Here is a 12,356-nt window from a genome sequence, read left to right as displayed (position 1 = left end):
TTGAATAATTATTAAATCAAAGGTTTTTTAAATTTTAATGTTTTAAATTAAATGGTTTTAATTTTTGAAAATTTTAATAAAATTAAAAAACTCTATTATTTTAAAAGTTTAAAATACACCCTTATAATATATAAAATTAAAAGTCTAATATATTATATATGTATAAGTAAAGAGTCAGTCTTACCGTTAGTAGACCTCATTCACGAAGCTGGTCTATAAGGGGTGTTTAAAGAAATTGCCTATAAAATGGTTATTGAATGAGTATCCACTTTTACCCACCGCACTCTTGACTAGTGGAGGGTCGTTAGCCGAACGGGTAGGATATGACACAACCTTCCATTATAAGTATAATGAAAAACAAAGTAACTAAACACCTTTATAAATTCTCAAATCTTAGTTACTTTAGGAAAAATGTGGAATTGGTGCTAATCCATGAAACTGCACATTGCACCCTTATTGGTCGATTAGTGGAGCGTGTGTGGTTAACCGACACACTAATATGGGACCAATGAAGGATGACAATGGGTAGCTTGATGTTTATCATAGATCAATGGAGCGTATGTGGTTAACATGCACATTGATTAGGTGATTCGTAACATCGAGAGTACCAAGCTAATTTGCATGGTTATACACAACTTGTTTGTGATCCTCGGCATCCCAGTCACAAATAAAGGTCACAATCGAGATTTAAACACGCCATTGAAAAGTTCAATGAATCTCAAAAGATCTAGGAGTTTAATTCATTTAAAACTTAAATCTCCTTTTCTTTTTCATGGTGCAAATTGGTAAATCATCATTTACCTACCTTCAAATGTTCTACAATTTGGATTACGGCATCCCTCTTCCAATTTGTAGAACATTGTGTTGGATCCTAGCCTTAATATCTCAGTTGGGTGTTTTATTAAGGACTCAATCAACTGACTTAAATTTTCTCATGTTTTGTAGATGTCTGATTCTAACTATGGTCTTCCCAAACCCCTTGGAACAAGCTTTCCACATGAAGAAGATATTTCTTGATTCAACCGAGGAACAAGAGATCATTCTTCACTTCCTCCACCTCCTCCTATTGTTCTCCCTGACCCACAAGTTCGAAGGCTTGAAAAGTTCAAGCTCATTCAAGCCCTTTTGACAAGTAAACACGAAGAAGGAAATCCAGTGTGTGCACACGTCTTAAAGATGAAGTCGCACATTGACATGTTAAAAATGTTGGGAGTCGTTGTCTGTTGACTGGGCTCTTCAATCGCTTCCTGAATCATACAGTGAGTTCGTAAGAGAGTACTATATTATGGACCACGACGTGATCCTCATCGATCTCATCTATTTGCTTGTTGTTGCTGAATCAGAAATGATTTGGCGCACTGGAGAAGCAAATTCGATTGGTAGATCTGCCTTCCAAACCTCCATGGACATAGGCAATGGCAACGAAAGGCATGTCATGGTCAAAAAGTTTGACCATAAGAGAAAGGCAAAGTTTGAGGTAGTTCCGTGTGCTATTCCAAAATAGTCAATTTGCTTTTATTGCCAAGAGAAGGGGCATTGGAGACAAAACTGTCTTGTCTACCTGAGAGATCTAAGAGATGGGAGAGTCAAGACGTATGACTCTACTTCAGGTAAAATCCATTAACTAACTATGTAAATTCCTATTTTTTGATTCTTAATACATTATGCGATAAGATTAAATTTTTTGATGATTTGTAGAATCGAAGAAAAGAGAGGAAGCTTAAAAGAAGAAGTGAGTTGAGCCTGATCGTGAAGAAATGGATTTCGATCGCATGATTTGATGATCGGATTTTTGGAGCTGCTACTTTTAGAGTTATGATAGATTGCTTAGGAATATGTAATAGCGTAGTTTTTCATTTGAATTGCATTGCAAGGACAAGTTTTTCCACACCTTTTATAAATAAAATAAAATTTTGTTTTATTTATTTATTTCCTTGCAATGGCATGTATGAAAAATTGACGTTTGTATTTTCTAGTTTTAGCAATGTTGAAATGGATGTGATTCTTAGTTATGTTATTTGTGGAAATATTGAGAATTTACCAAATAAGGAAAGATTATTGTCACCCGAGTTTCAATTTGACAAAAACTTGGAATCATACAAATTATATTGTATGATTAATGAGAACCTTCATATTTGGAAAATTAAGACTAATTCCTTGACAAGGAGTCAAGTGAAGAACTAGGGGAACTGGTACACAATGTTGTGCGCTAGTCAAGTCCACCACAAAGAGCAATAAGATTATACGTCATAATTTACTAAAATTCTAGTAAATATGGTTATGCTTACAGGATTAAGTGTAATTCTGAATCATTGAAAAGTTTCAGTGTATGGCAGAACGAATAAGAAGAATCAATTAGGCAGAAAGATAAAAGTTTCTCCAATCTAAGAAGAAGGGAGAGTACTTTTGTATCGTGTTTTATGATCATATTGTTCATTATGAAACCATATCACAATTAATCCTCTAAGGACATCTTAGTGCACTAGTATGGCTAAGAAGAGGAATCATAAATTGTTGAAATGGTTAAATCAAAAAAGGATGGGTCATACTTCGTTCCAAAAATCAAGTCTTGAGACTCATACTCTAAGATTGTGAATTGAGTGACACATCTTAAGAAGTTCTAACACACTCATCAAGTGTGAAGTAGAAAATTTGTTTTTCTTACTCTTGCACGTTTGAAGTTGTTCATTGTGATGTCTTGTATAAGACAAAGACCAACTAATACCAATTGTGTGTAGTGTTTGTCTTGATAAGAGTTTTTACTAACTCTTGAATATTTGTTTGTCAAGAAATGTCTATTGACAAGAGAATATTATATGTCAAGAGGTCAGTGGGAGTCTAAATGATCTTGAAAAGTTTCAAGAACTAATCGATAGTAAACATATTATTAAACACTAGCACACGACTTGAGGTTTGTAACCTATTGTGTTGACATATCCTTGTTTATGTGTCATTCCAGTTTAGTAAACTATGCATATAAGTTCTACGAGTTCTCAATAAAATACATAAAGTCAAGCACCTTGTTCAACGAAATAACATTTACAAGTATAGGTGAACTGCTAAATAACTTGGAAGCAATGGTGGGACCCTTGATGACAAGAAATTAATAATGAACAAGTTCAGTTCATATGAGTTTAGATTTGTCACAAACATTATCTTATGGCTATGGTTATGACAATTTCACATGGATAAGAACACATACACCATAAAATCTAAGTGTCATAAGGTTTCTCTCCTTCATGAAAATGATTATGAGGAAACGATTTCACTACGAGAGATTTTAAGGAGATAGTGATTATGTAAATTGCATTCTCAAATTCGATTAAGATTATGGAATCCCTCTTCATAGTTTGAATTGTGATATTTGGGGATTAGTCTGAACGTTTGGGACTTAGTAATATAAGTTCTGAATTAGTTTACCCAAAGTGGATAAAAGCGATATTTGTAGGACCCTCGATGATTTAGTGATGACACCCTAAGCGCTTGGCAAAGCCGAGACTAAGTTGACGTGTTCAATTGTAGTCTGTTGTCAGTCGTCATAAATCAAAAATTGGGAAACAACACATAGACAGAGAGAATGATTAAAATCCATGTCTCAGTCTATACGATATCTAGAATGGAGGAATATATGATCCCTTATCTTAAGGACACGTCACTGATAAGATAAGAGTTCGACGGCGGATTTTGGTAGCTAAATTTTGCTAGTCAATTTTGAAGTTATACTTACAAGTATAGTTATTAGACATATTCAAGTGGGGGACTATTGGATTAGGTGTCTAAGCCCATAACTATAATTGGTATGTACTTTAATTGATATTAGCAATGTCCTTTTAGGTTGCCTTCAAACCTGGCAATTGAATAGGATAATTGTTGGAGAGAGAAGAATGATTTATTAATTTATTACTTGGTTAATAAATTAATTTATTAATGTATTATGGATATAATATATTAATTAGAAATCATATTGTTTAATTAATATATAATCAGAAATTAATTTGGAATTAATTTTGGGATCAAAAGAATTAATTGAAACTGCAGGGACTAAACGTGACAATGTTCAAAAGTTAAGCATTAAGCATTCTAGAACCTACCTTAGAGGGATGGAACGAAATCTAGAGTGTCCTAGGGTTTCCTTGGGCTCTAAGGGTGCCTTGGAAGCCTTAGGGAGGAAGTTGAGGGATTAGGGTTATCTAAGATACACCTATCTTATCCTAAACCTTCCTTATCACCTATATAAACCCCTATAGGGTTGGATTTCGTTGAAAGGCTCTCCAAGAGAGGCTAGGACCGAATTTGCCACTTCCCTTCTCTCTCCATAGTAATCCTTGGTTGCTAGGTTTGTTTGTGAGCCATTAGAGGCGCGACACTTGTGGCGCTTGCTGCCAAAGTTCAAGATCTTCAAGGATTTGATTGTTATTATAATATAACAATAAATGTATGTATCCTAACCCTAATTATATGTTAATTTCGAAAATTACATGTGTCTCCTATGGTTTATGGTTTTTGTGTTCAATGCTTGTATGTTTAATAGTGAAAACATAGATCCTCAAATTAGGGTTGCATGAACACATATGATTGTTTGTTTCGTATAAAACTCATCAGTAATAACTACGTTCCAAGATAGTTTTGTTTTCTTAAGAGTCAGTTGAGGTATTGGATTTCCAAAATTTAGGAGAATTGTGATGGTTTTCTTCAGTGGTAAAAACCAGTGGGTCAACAATTCGTTATAGTTCGGTGTGCGTGAGTATCATTAAGATTAGGTTAAGGATATTATGGGAAGACAATTGCCTGAATGAGCCGACTGTTAGTTCGGATGTGGTCCCGGGAGGACCGTATGAGTGGCCTGAGGTGGAGTTGTGAGAACACTACATGGGTTAGTTGCAGCATCGAACTTTGAGGATGAAGTATGATTCAAGTGGTGGAGAATTGTAACATATCGATTTTCAAGTATTTACCTTTTAGCCCCTTAGTATGAGAAGTGTTTGAATTTTGACCCTTTGAGTGCGATTTATTTACAAAAAAGGTCCCATGTGGCAAATTAGGAAAAAGGTGTGCCTGCATGAGTACGCTGGGTGTACTCATACGGTACATTAGGCATACTTCATCCATGCCAAATCCTAATTATTGAGGGTTTGGACACTATATATTCATTTTTATGGCTCAAGGCCGCTTCCCCTCTTCAGCCTCCATCTGTAAAATCGCTCCTTAGCCAACCATAATCCTCTCAAGTGCATTTTTGTGCTTTTGTGTATATTATGGTGTCCTTGAAGGAATAATTTAGAAGAGAATATCATCCTTGAAGAGTGGAACACCTTGGATCCAAGATCTTACCATATTTTGACACCCTTTGGAGGTATAAAGTTATGAACTTGATGTTGATTTCATTTAGATCTTGTTAGCCTTAGATTTGTGGTTATTTTGGTGCCATGAGCTTGGTATTATGAGTATGAGGTACTCTAATCCTTTTGAGGTGTCTTTTCAGACGTTTGGGAGTGTCTTGATGCATAAAAATTTGAGCTTGGACGTAATATTTAGCCCATGCATGTGTGAGAGGGTTTTATTGGGTTAAGAACATGGGGTTTTGGGCATTAAGCATATTATAGACATGAAATGTCATAAAGTTGGAAACTTTATGACTTAGGACATCAAGTTAGGCTTGGATTTGAGTTTTGGGCGGAAGTCCTGAATGAAATAAGCTCTTAAAGGAGTTTTGGGACTAGGCAACGTACGTTAGGCGTACATGGAGGTACGTTGCGTGTATGCGGTTAGCGCCCCGCTTTTTGGTCAACATCAGAGTACGTTGGGCGTACTCTAGTATTACGTCGGGAGTAACCCGCTGTGAAGACTTGTTGACTTTTGGACCTTTGACCGTTGACCTTGACTTTGTCCATGGGTTGGCCGAGTTTGACTTAAGGTTATTTTGGGTATTTTAAGCTATAGCTAAGCCTTGATCCTTATCTGTTGAATAGGTGATTTGTAGAGCCAGTATTTGGAGCAGTGTATTGTTCAACTATTCGTCAAACAGCGAGGTGAGTTATCCTCATTGTACTTATAGGTCGACGAATTGGATTGATATCCTAGTTATTGTATGTTATTAAGGTGTTGTGATCCGTTAGATCCGTATGATTATATGTATTTTCCGGCTTTGTGTTCATGTTTGTATGTTGCATATGTCGACATGTTGGTTTGGGTTAAGGCGATCTTGCTTTGTATCGTAGGCCATGACACCCAAGGATGACTGGAAAGGCAATAGGCCCTACGAGGCGGTCCAGTCATGATGGCAACCTGTAGAGCGGTTCAGGTAGGATGTAGGCCCTTCGAGGTGGTCCAGTGAGGTCGGATGCTTGTGGAGCGGTCCAGATAGGATGTAGGCCTTATAAGGCGTTCCAGTCAGGCTGGTTGCTCCTGTTTGCATGGTTTATTGTTTTGTGGTGTGTTGGTACTTTGAGGGAACTTACTAGCATTGGCTTATAGTTTTCGTTTGGTTTTAAGTACTTTAAAGGACCTTAGTAAGGTGAAGACATGACCGTACACATCCTTTGTTTTACGATTAATTAGATCTAGTGAGACTTTGATTTTAAATAATATTTTGGAAACAATGATTTTGTAAACATTTTTTTAGTAAATGAGTTGTTTTGAAAAGTTTAAAATTATTGTGATTTTTGGGATGTTACAGATTAACGAATATACTATAATAAAATCTGATGCATTTTTATTCACTTACGAATAATGAGAGCTGAAACTAAAAAAAAAAAAAATTGTTTTATTTTATTACTATATCAATATGGATGTCTATTTATAGAGAATAAAAAAATTATGAATATTGATATATTTAAACTAGTTTTTCGATAAAAATAGCTTCTTAAAAATTAAAATAACAAAAAAAAAACTATGTTTTTGTGTATATTTAGGTAAGGATTAACATAGTTTAAGGAAATATATTTGGTTGGAAACCACATGTGTGTTCATTTCTCCTTTCCACCGGTACAATGAAGGGCTTTGCGGAAAAAATAAATGATTGACTGAAAATGAATCTCGTATTCTTAACTTTTTTTTATTTTTTAATTGAACTTACCTCTCTCGCTCTCTCTCTCTCTCTCTATCTCTCTCTCTCTCTCTATATATATATATATATATATATATATATATATATATATATATATAGAGAGAGAGAGAGAGAGATAGAGAGAGAAAAGATCAAATAAGAACCACTAAAAGTTAAGAACCGTAAGAACCCCATTTTATAACCAGATCTACACAGACTACATACACTCATACATGATTATTTTATTTCCCATCTCAAACTTGAAGAACACACAAACATTACCATCAGTTAGCCACCAGCCACCACCCTTGACTGCTACCGCCTCCTAGCGCCGAAGAACCACCGCCATTAATCCACAAGTTTTGGTTGGCTCCAGATCTACAATTTCAGCTTCAAATATATGATTTCTCTATTCAGATTTACAATTTTTGCCTTCAGATCTACCATTTTTGACTTCAGATCTTCGATTTTCTCCTCCGGATTATGAGCTCCGACGAGCGGTGATAACCACCACCTTCCTCTATCACTGTCGATCACCACTTGGTTTTAGATATGAAGTCAAGAAGTTGTTTCAACTTCACTTTCTCTCTCTAAAACACAAAACATATCAGATTTGGTGCAATTTAGTTAGATCTGATAGTCAACCTTACCACCACCTAACATCAACTATTGTGCTTTGTTGGAACACCAAAAAAATGTCACACTCTGCTCTGAAGTCCAAATCTAGTTCGTCTCCAGATCTTCGACATCTAGATCTAATGGAATACAAGAAAACTTCTCTGATTTACTTTACCGGAACAATAGATCTGACGGAAATCACTGCCAACAGATCTGATGTTACCATCGTCGATGTGACTCCACATCTACCACAACCGACGTCGCATCACCGTTATTGTTGCCTATCATCAGTACTAATGGATCTAAAGCAAGGGAACAATCTCAGATCTGGATATAAGATGCATTGAAGGTGTTTAATGAAATGTTCACTAAAAACAATGTATGTTTTTAAACATTGAATAATATGAATAAGTTTCTGAACTAGTTTCTTAAGCTGTGAATAAGCGTTTTTTTTTTTGTAATAATTATTAAGCTGTTAATGCATGGATTTTATACATATCTAATTATTTCATTTAGAAAAAAATTAAGCTATTAACGCATGATTTTTTATAAGTATTAAGTTGTAAATACATGATTTTTTATAAGTATTAAGTTGTAAATACATGATTTTTTGTAAGTATTAATTTGTGAATGTATGATTTTTTTTTATAAGTTTTAGTTGTGATTAAATGATTTTTTATAAGTTTTAAGCAGTATATGTATGAAAATTTTATAAGTTTTAATGTGAATTTAAACGTGTTTTTTTATTATATTAGTGTTTTTTTAAATAATGTGAATTTAAGATTTTTAAGTTGTGAGTTGTGATAAGTGTGTGAACTGCAATCTAATATAACCTCCAAGCTCCAAACATCATCAGATGTAATTTTTAACCTATAAATATATTTTATTAAACTATGAATTTATGTATTAAATTGTGAATTAAATGTATTAAGTTGTGAAATGAGTATATTAAATTCTTAATTTTTTTTATGAGTTTTATTTCTTATAAAATGGAGCATTATATATATATATATATATATATATATATATATATATATATATATATATTATTTTCTGTAATTCTGAATAACATGTAAAATTTAAATTATGAATATTCTATAAATTAAAATTTGAAAGAAACACTAACTCACATATCTGAAGGTAAAGATATATGTACTAAGTACATAATATGGATGTGAATGTATAGTTTTTGTGTATTAAATTGTAAATTTAATAGATTAAGCCGTTAATTTGTGTATTGATTGTATTAAGCTGTGAATTGATTGTATTAAGTTGTGATTTTTTTTTATGAATTTTATGTTTAAAAGTTAAATATTTGTATTAATTTTATTGTGAGTATTTTTTTATGAAGTAAATATGTAAAAATATATTAGTTTTTATAATTGTTGCATTAAACTCTAAATTAGTGAATTAATATGTTTATTACTCTCTGAATACAATATTTAAGCTAACAATATATTATTTTATATATAATTTTTTGTTTGAAATGAATGATGGTTACTACGTTGACATAGATGGATGGTGCTAACATTTGGTAGTTGTTGTTGGTGGTAGAGTTTGGGTTTGGCTTTTATAAATTAGTGAATTAGTGATGTTATGATTGTATTAAATTGTAAATTTTTTGTATTAAACTATGAATAAACTGTATTAAATGTTGTATTTTGTTTAATTTTTGTGTTTAAATATGAATCGACGTATGAATGAAAATATTAGATTGTAAAAATTACAATTTTACCCTTTTCATACCAAAAATTATAAAAAAATCTGGATTTTAACATGTTTAATAAATATTGTGTACCTATTTATTTATAAAATGGAGTTCTTACGTTTTTTAATATTTTGTGATCTTTCTTTTCTCTCTCTCTATATATAAAATGTGGTTTACGTGTTCTTTTATAACACCATAGCTGGAATATTAAGAAATAATTAATTGTTACAATAAGATGTATGTGGATGTAAATATGATTATGTTGCTAAAATGATGCTAAGTCATTATAATGTGACTATTGTATGATGTGATATCATACTTTAATGTCTTGGATGTATTCAAGTTATAATTAAGCCCATTAACATGCTTAGGCGTAATGTTTTATGAAACTTAATTAATTAAATATAAAGTGTGTTTATAGTTAGCATACAAGTCCCGTTAGTATTCATTTTGAACTTTAACAGACTGGAAGACTGAAACTGTTTATTTTCAAAGTGAAAGGATTAGTTATGCAAATTGATTGATAGTCTAGGGCTTGTTTTCCTACTTTGATTAAAACCAATATACCAATTCCAATTTTGGTGGTCATTTTATCGAACAGAGAGAGAGAGAGAGTGTGCAGTCCATCGGGACAAACCCTGGGAGAGAATCAATCATGTTGAAGTTCTTATCAAAAGTGAAGATCGAATTCAATGCCCTAGACCCACGCACGGCGGCATGTATGGAGTTTTTGGCTCAGTGCAATGCTCGAACAGCGAAGGAATCAAACCCTTCGTGTCAGCTATTGGTGAAGCGCCGCACTGACAGCCACCCACCGCAGATCTCCGTGACGTTCGTGAACGGAGTCGAGGAGGTTTTTGATGCCACTTCCACACCTGCGCAGACTATCAGGAAGATGATTCTGGAAAAAGGCACGCAGCTGGAGACTGAGCAAATGTTTCGTGAAGCCGGCGAGAAGTGGCCTGTTATTATTCCAGAGGAAGAGCTCCGTCAATCGTTCCCTGGTACTAAGGTATTCAATATTCATTTCTAGTTTTGTTGATGATTGCTCTTTGAATTAAGTAATTGTTGTTTGAGGAAACCATCACTTGGCTTGAAATTGTGTTGAATAAACTTTTTTCTAACACGGCTAAATTGAACTCAATGACAATAAGAATTGAAACATATGGATACTATTGGATACATTAATCTAAGAACTGAACAATTGGGACATGACTTAATCCATTAAGCTAGGAAATTCTTTACTTTTCTTTGAGGTAATCTAGGTTTATCCCTTCTCCTAAACTTCATATGTCATTTAATCAGATCTCCTTCTTTTTCACATTTGACTGTTTATCTGCTTATTGTTAGTATATTATATAAGAAGGGCAAATTCTAGGGAATAGGAACACACCTTATTCTCATGACTGGTATAGGACTATAGGAGAGCTATATATGACATGAAAGTATGTTACTATTCTATGCAGTTCTATACGAGAGCTATATGCATTGCGTTAAAGTTGATCAATATGTTCTCTTTTTCTTTTCTCAGCCAAGGAAAGCAGAAGACAAGAAGCAATAGCTGAAAACTTTCCATCTTTATAGGATAATGAAGTGGATGAATGATGATTACTTCATGTTTGCAGGTTAATTACAATTCAAAAAGGTTTTGTATTGGAATCAACATAAACATCCTTTGTTTTAAACTTAAAACTTGTGGTTCCAATCAAGCTTTACTTTACCATTTCATTTTTGGCCATTTTGTAATAATAAGAATCATGACAAGATGAAATAGGATCATTAGAGGGCACATGCTGCCTTAAGCAGCTATTATGCATTTCTGTCACACAAATAATAATAATAATAAAAAAGTCATCATAATACTATTACAAAATTGTATCCCAAACCCGGTCCCACCCCGTCGGCTACCCAGTTATACCCACGGGTAGCAGGTATCCCATTTATGATCTTAAAATTAAACTTAGGGGGTGTTTGGCTAAGCTTATTTATGGCTTATTTTTCGAGCTTATTTTTTATAAGCTCATTTTTTCTAACTTATTTTTCAACTTTTGAGCTTATTATGACTTACACTAAGAAAATAAGCCGAACTCATGAAAAATAAGTTAGAAAAAATGAGCTTATAAAAAATAAGCTCAGAAAATAAGCCATAAATAAGCTTAGTCAAACACCCCCTTAGACAGAACTTTTTCACTATTCCAATTTCTAATAACATCAAGTATAATATCTAACAAATCTTAACCATACATACTTATAATATTTGAATTTCATGATAAACTAATCAATATCATCATTTCCGTTTAATGTGGTAATTACATAAAAAAAAAAAACTTTATATTTATAATATCACATATAGTATTATAATATATTTTGAAATCATATGTGTTGATAATAAAAATATAAAGATTATAAAATTCAAATGGTTTCAGGACAGGGAAATGAGACCGGGTAATCCGGTAGATATATCCCTAATACCATAACCATCACAAACCTACAAAAATTTTCATAAAAAGTCCCATACCATGTCACATAACAATTTACGCTGCCCAAAATTAATACCAAAAGTTATGGGTTACGGTATTTTTGTCATCTCTAGCCTTGTAATATATTTGACATGCATTATACCAAATTTTAATAGAATTTGCTTCATGTTGTATTGATGTTTATGATCAAATGTTGTTTTCGCAAAGCTTTTTGGTGTCATGTAATATTTACATCAATAAAAAAGCTCAACTAAAAACCACAATAGGAGAGCTTTTTAATATACTTTTTCATGACTCGTCAAATAGATTTATATTATTCTAATGTTTTTGATATAACATCTTAGCTTGTAATTAGTTGAATATATGTAGGAGCCACCAATGTATTGGAAAAGCTTTCATGATAGTGAGAGAGCTTTTCCAAAGTGAAACTTGTGGATGCTCTAAATGAATTTTAGAAAAAATTTCAAAAAGTAACACTTGATGAATTTAAATGACAAATAACACA

General features: G+C 33.0%; 1 protein-coding gene across 1 annotated transcript; it reads left to right on the top strand.

The window, feature by feature from the left end:
• Positions 1-9,944: 9,944 nt before the first annotated feature.
• Positions 9,945-11,099, top strand: LOC145004112 (39S ribosomal protein). The gene is made up of 2 exons (XM_078963008.1): positions 9,945-10,383; positions 10,903-11,099. The coding sequence occupies exons 1-2, from the start codon at positions 10,027-10,029 to the stop codon at positions 10,930-10,932; spliced, it is 387 nt and encodes a 128-aa protein (XP_078819134.1). The 5' UTR covers positions 9,945-10,026; the 3' UTR covers positions 10,933-11,099.
• The last annotated feature ends 1,257 nt before the right edge of the window (positions 11,100-12,356 follow it).

This window comes from Lactuca saligna, chromosome 7 (assembly GCF_052625555.1).
Source record: "Lactuca saligna cultivar CGN05327 chromosome 7, ASM5262555v1, whole genome shotgun sequence".
Taxonomy (NCBI): domain Eukaryota; kingdom Viridiplantae; phylum Streptophyta; class Magnoliopsida; order Asterales; family Asteraceae; genus Lactuca; species Lactuca saligna.
This window is presented reverse-complemented; position numbering and strand designations above follow the sequence as displayed.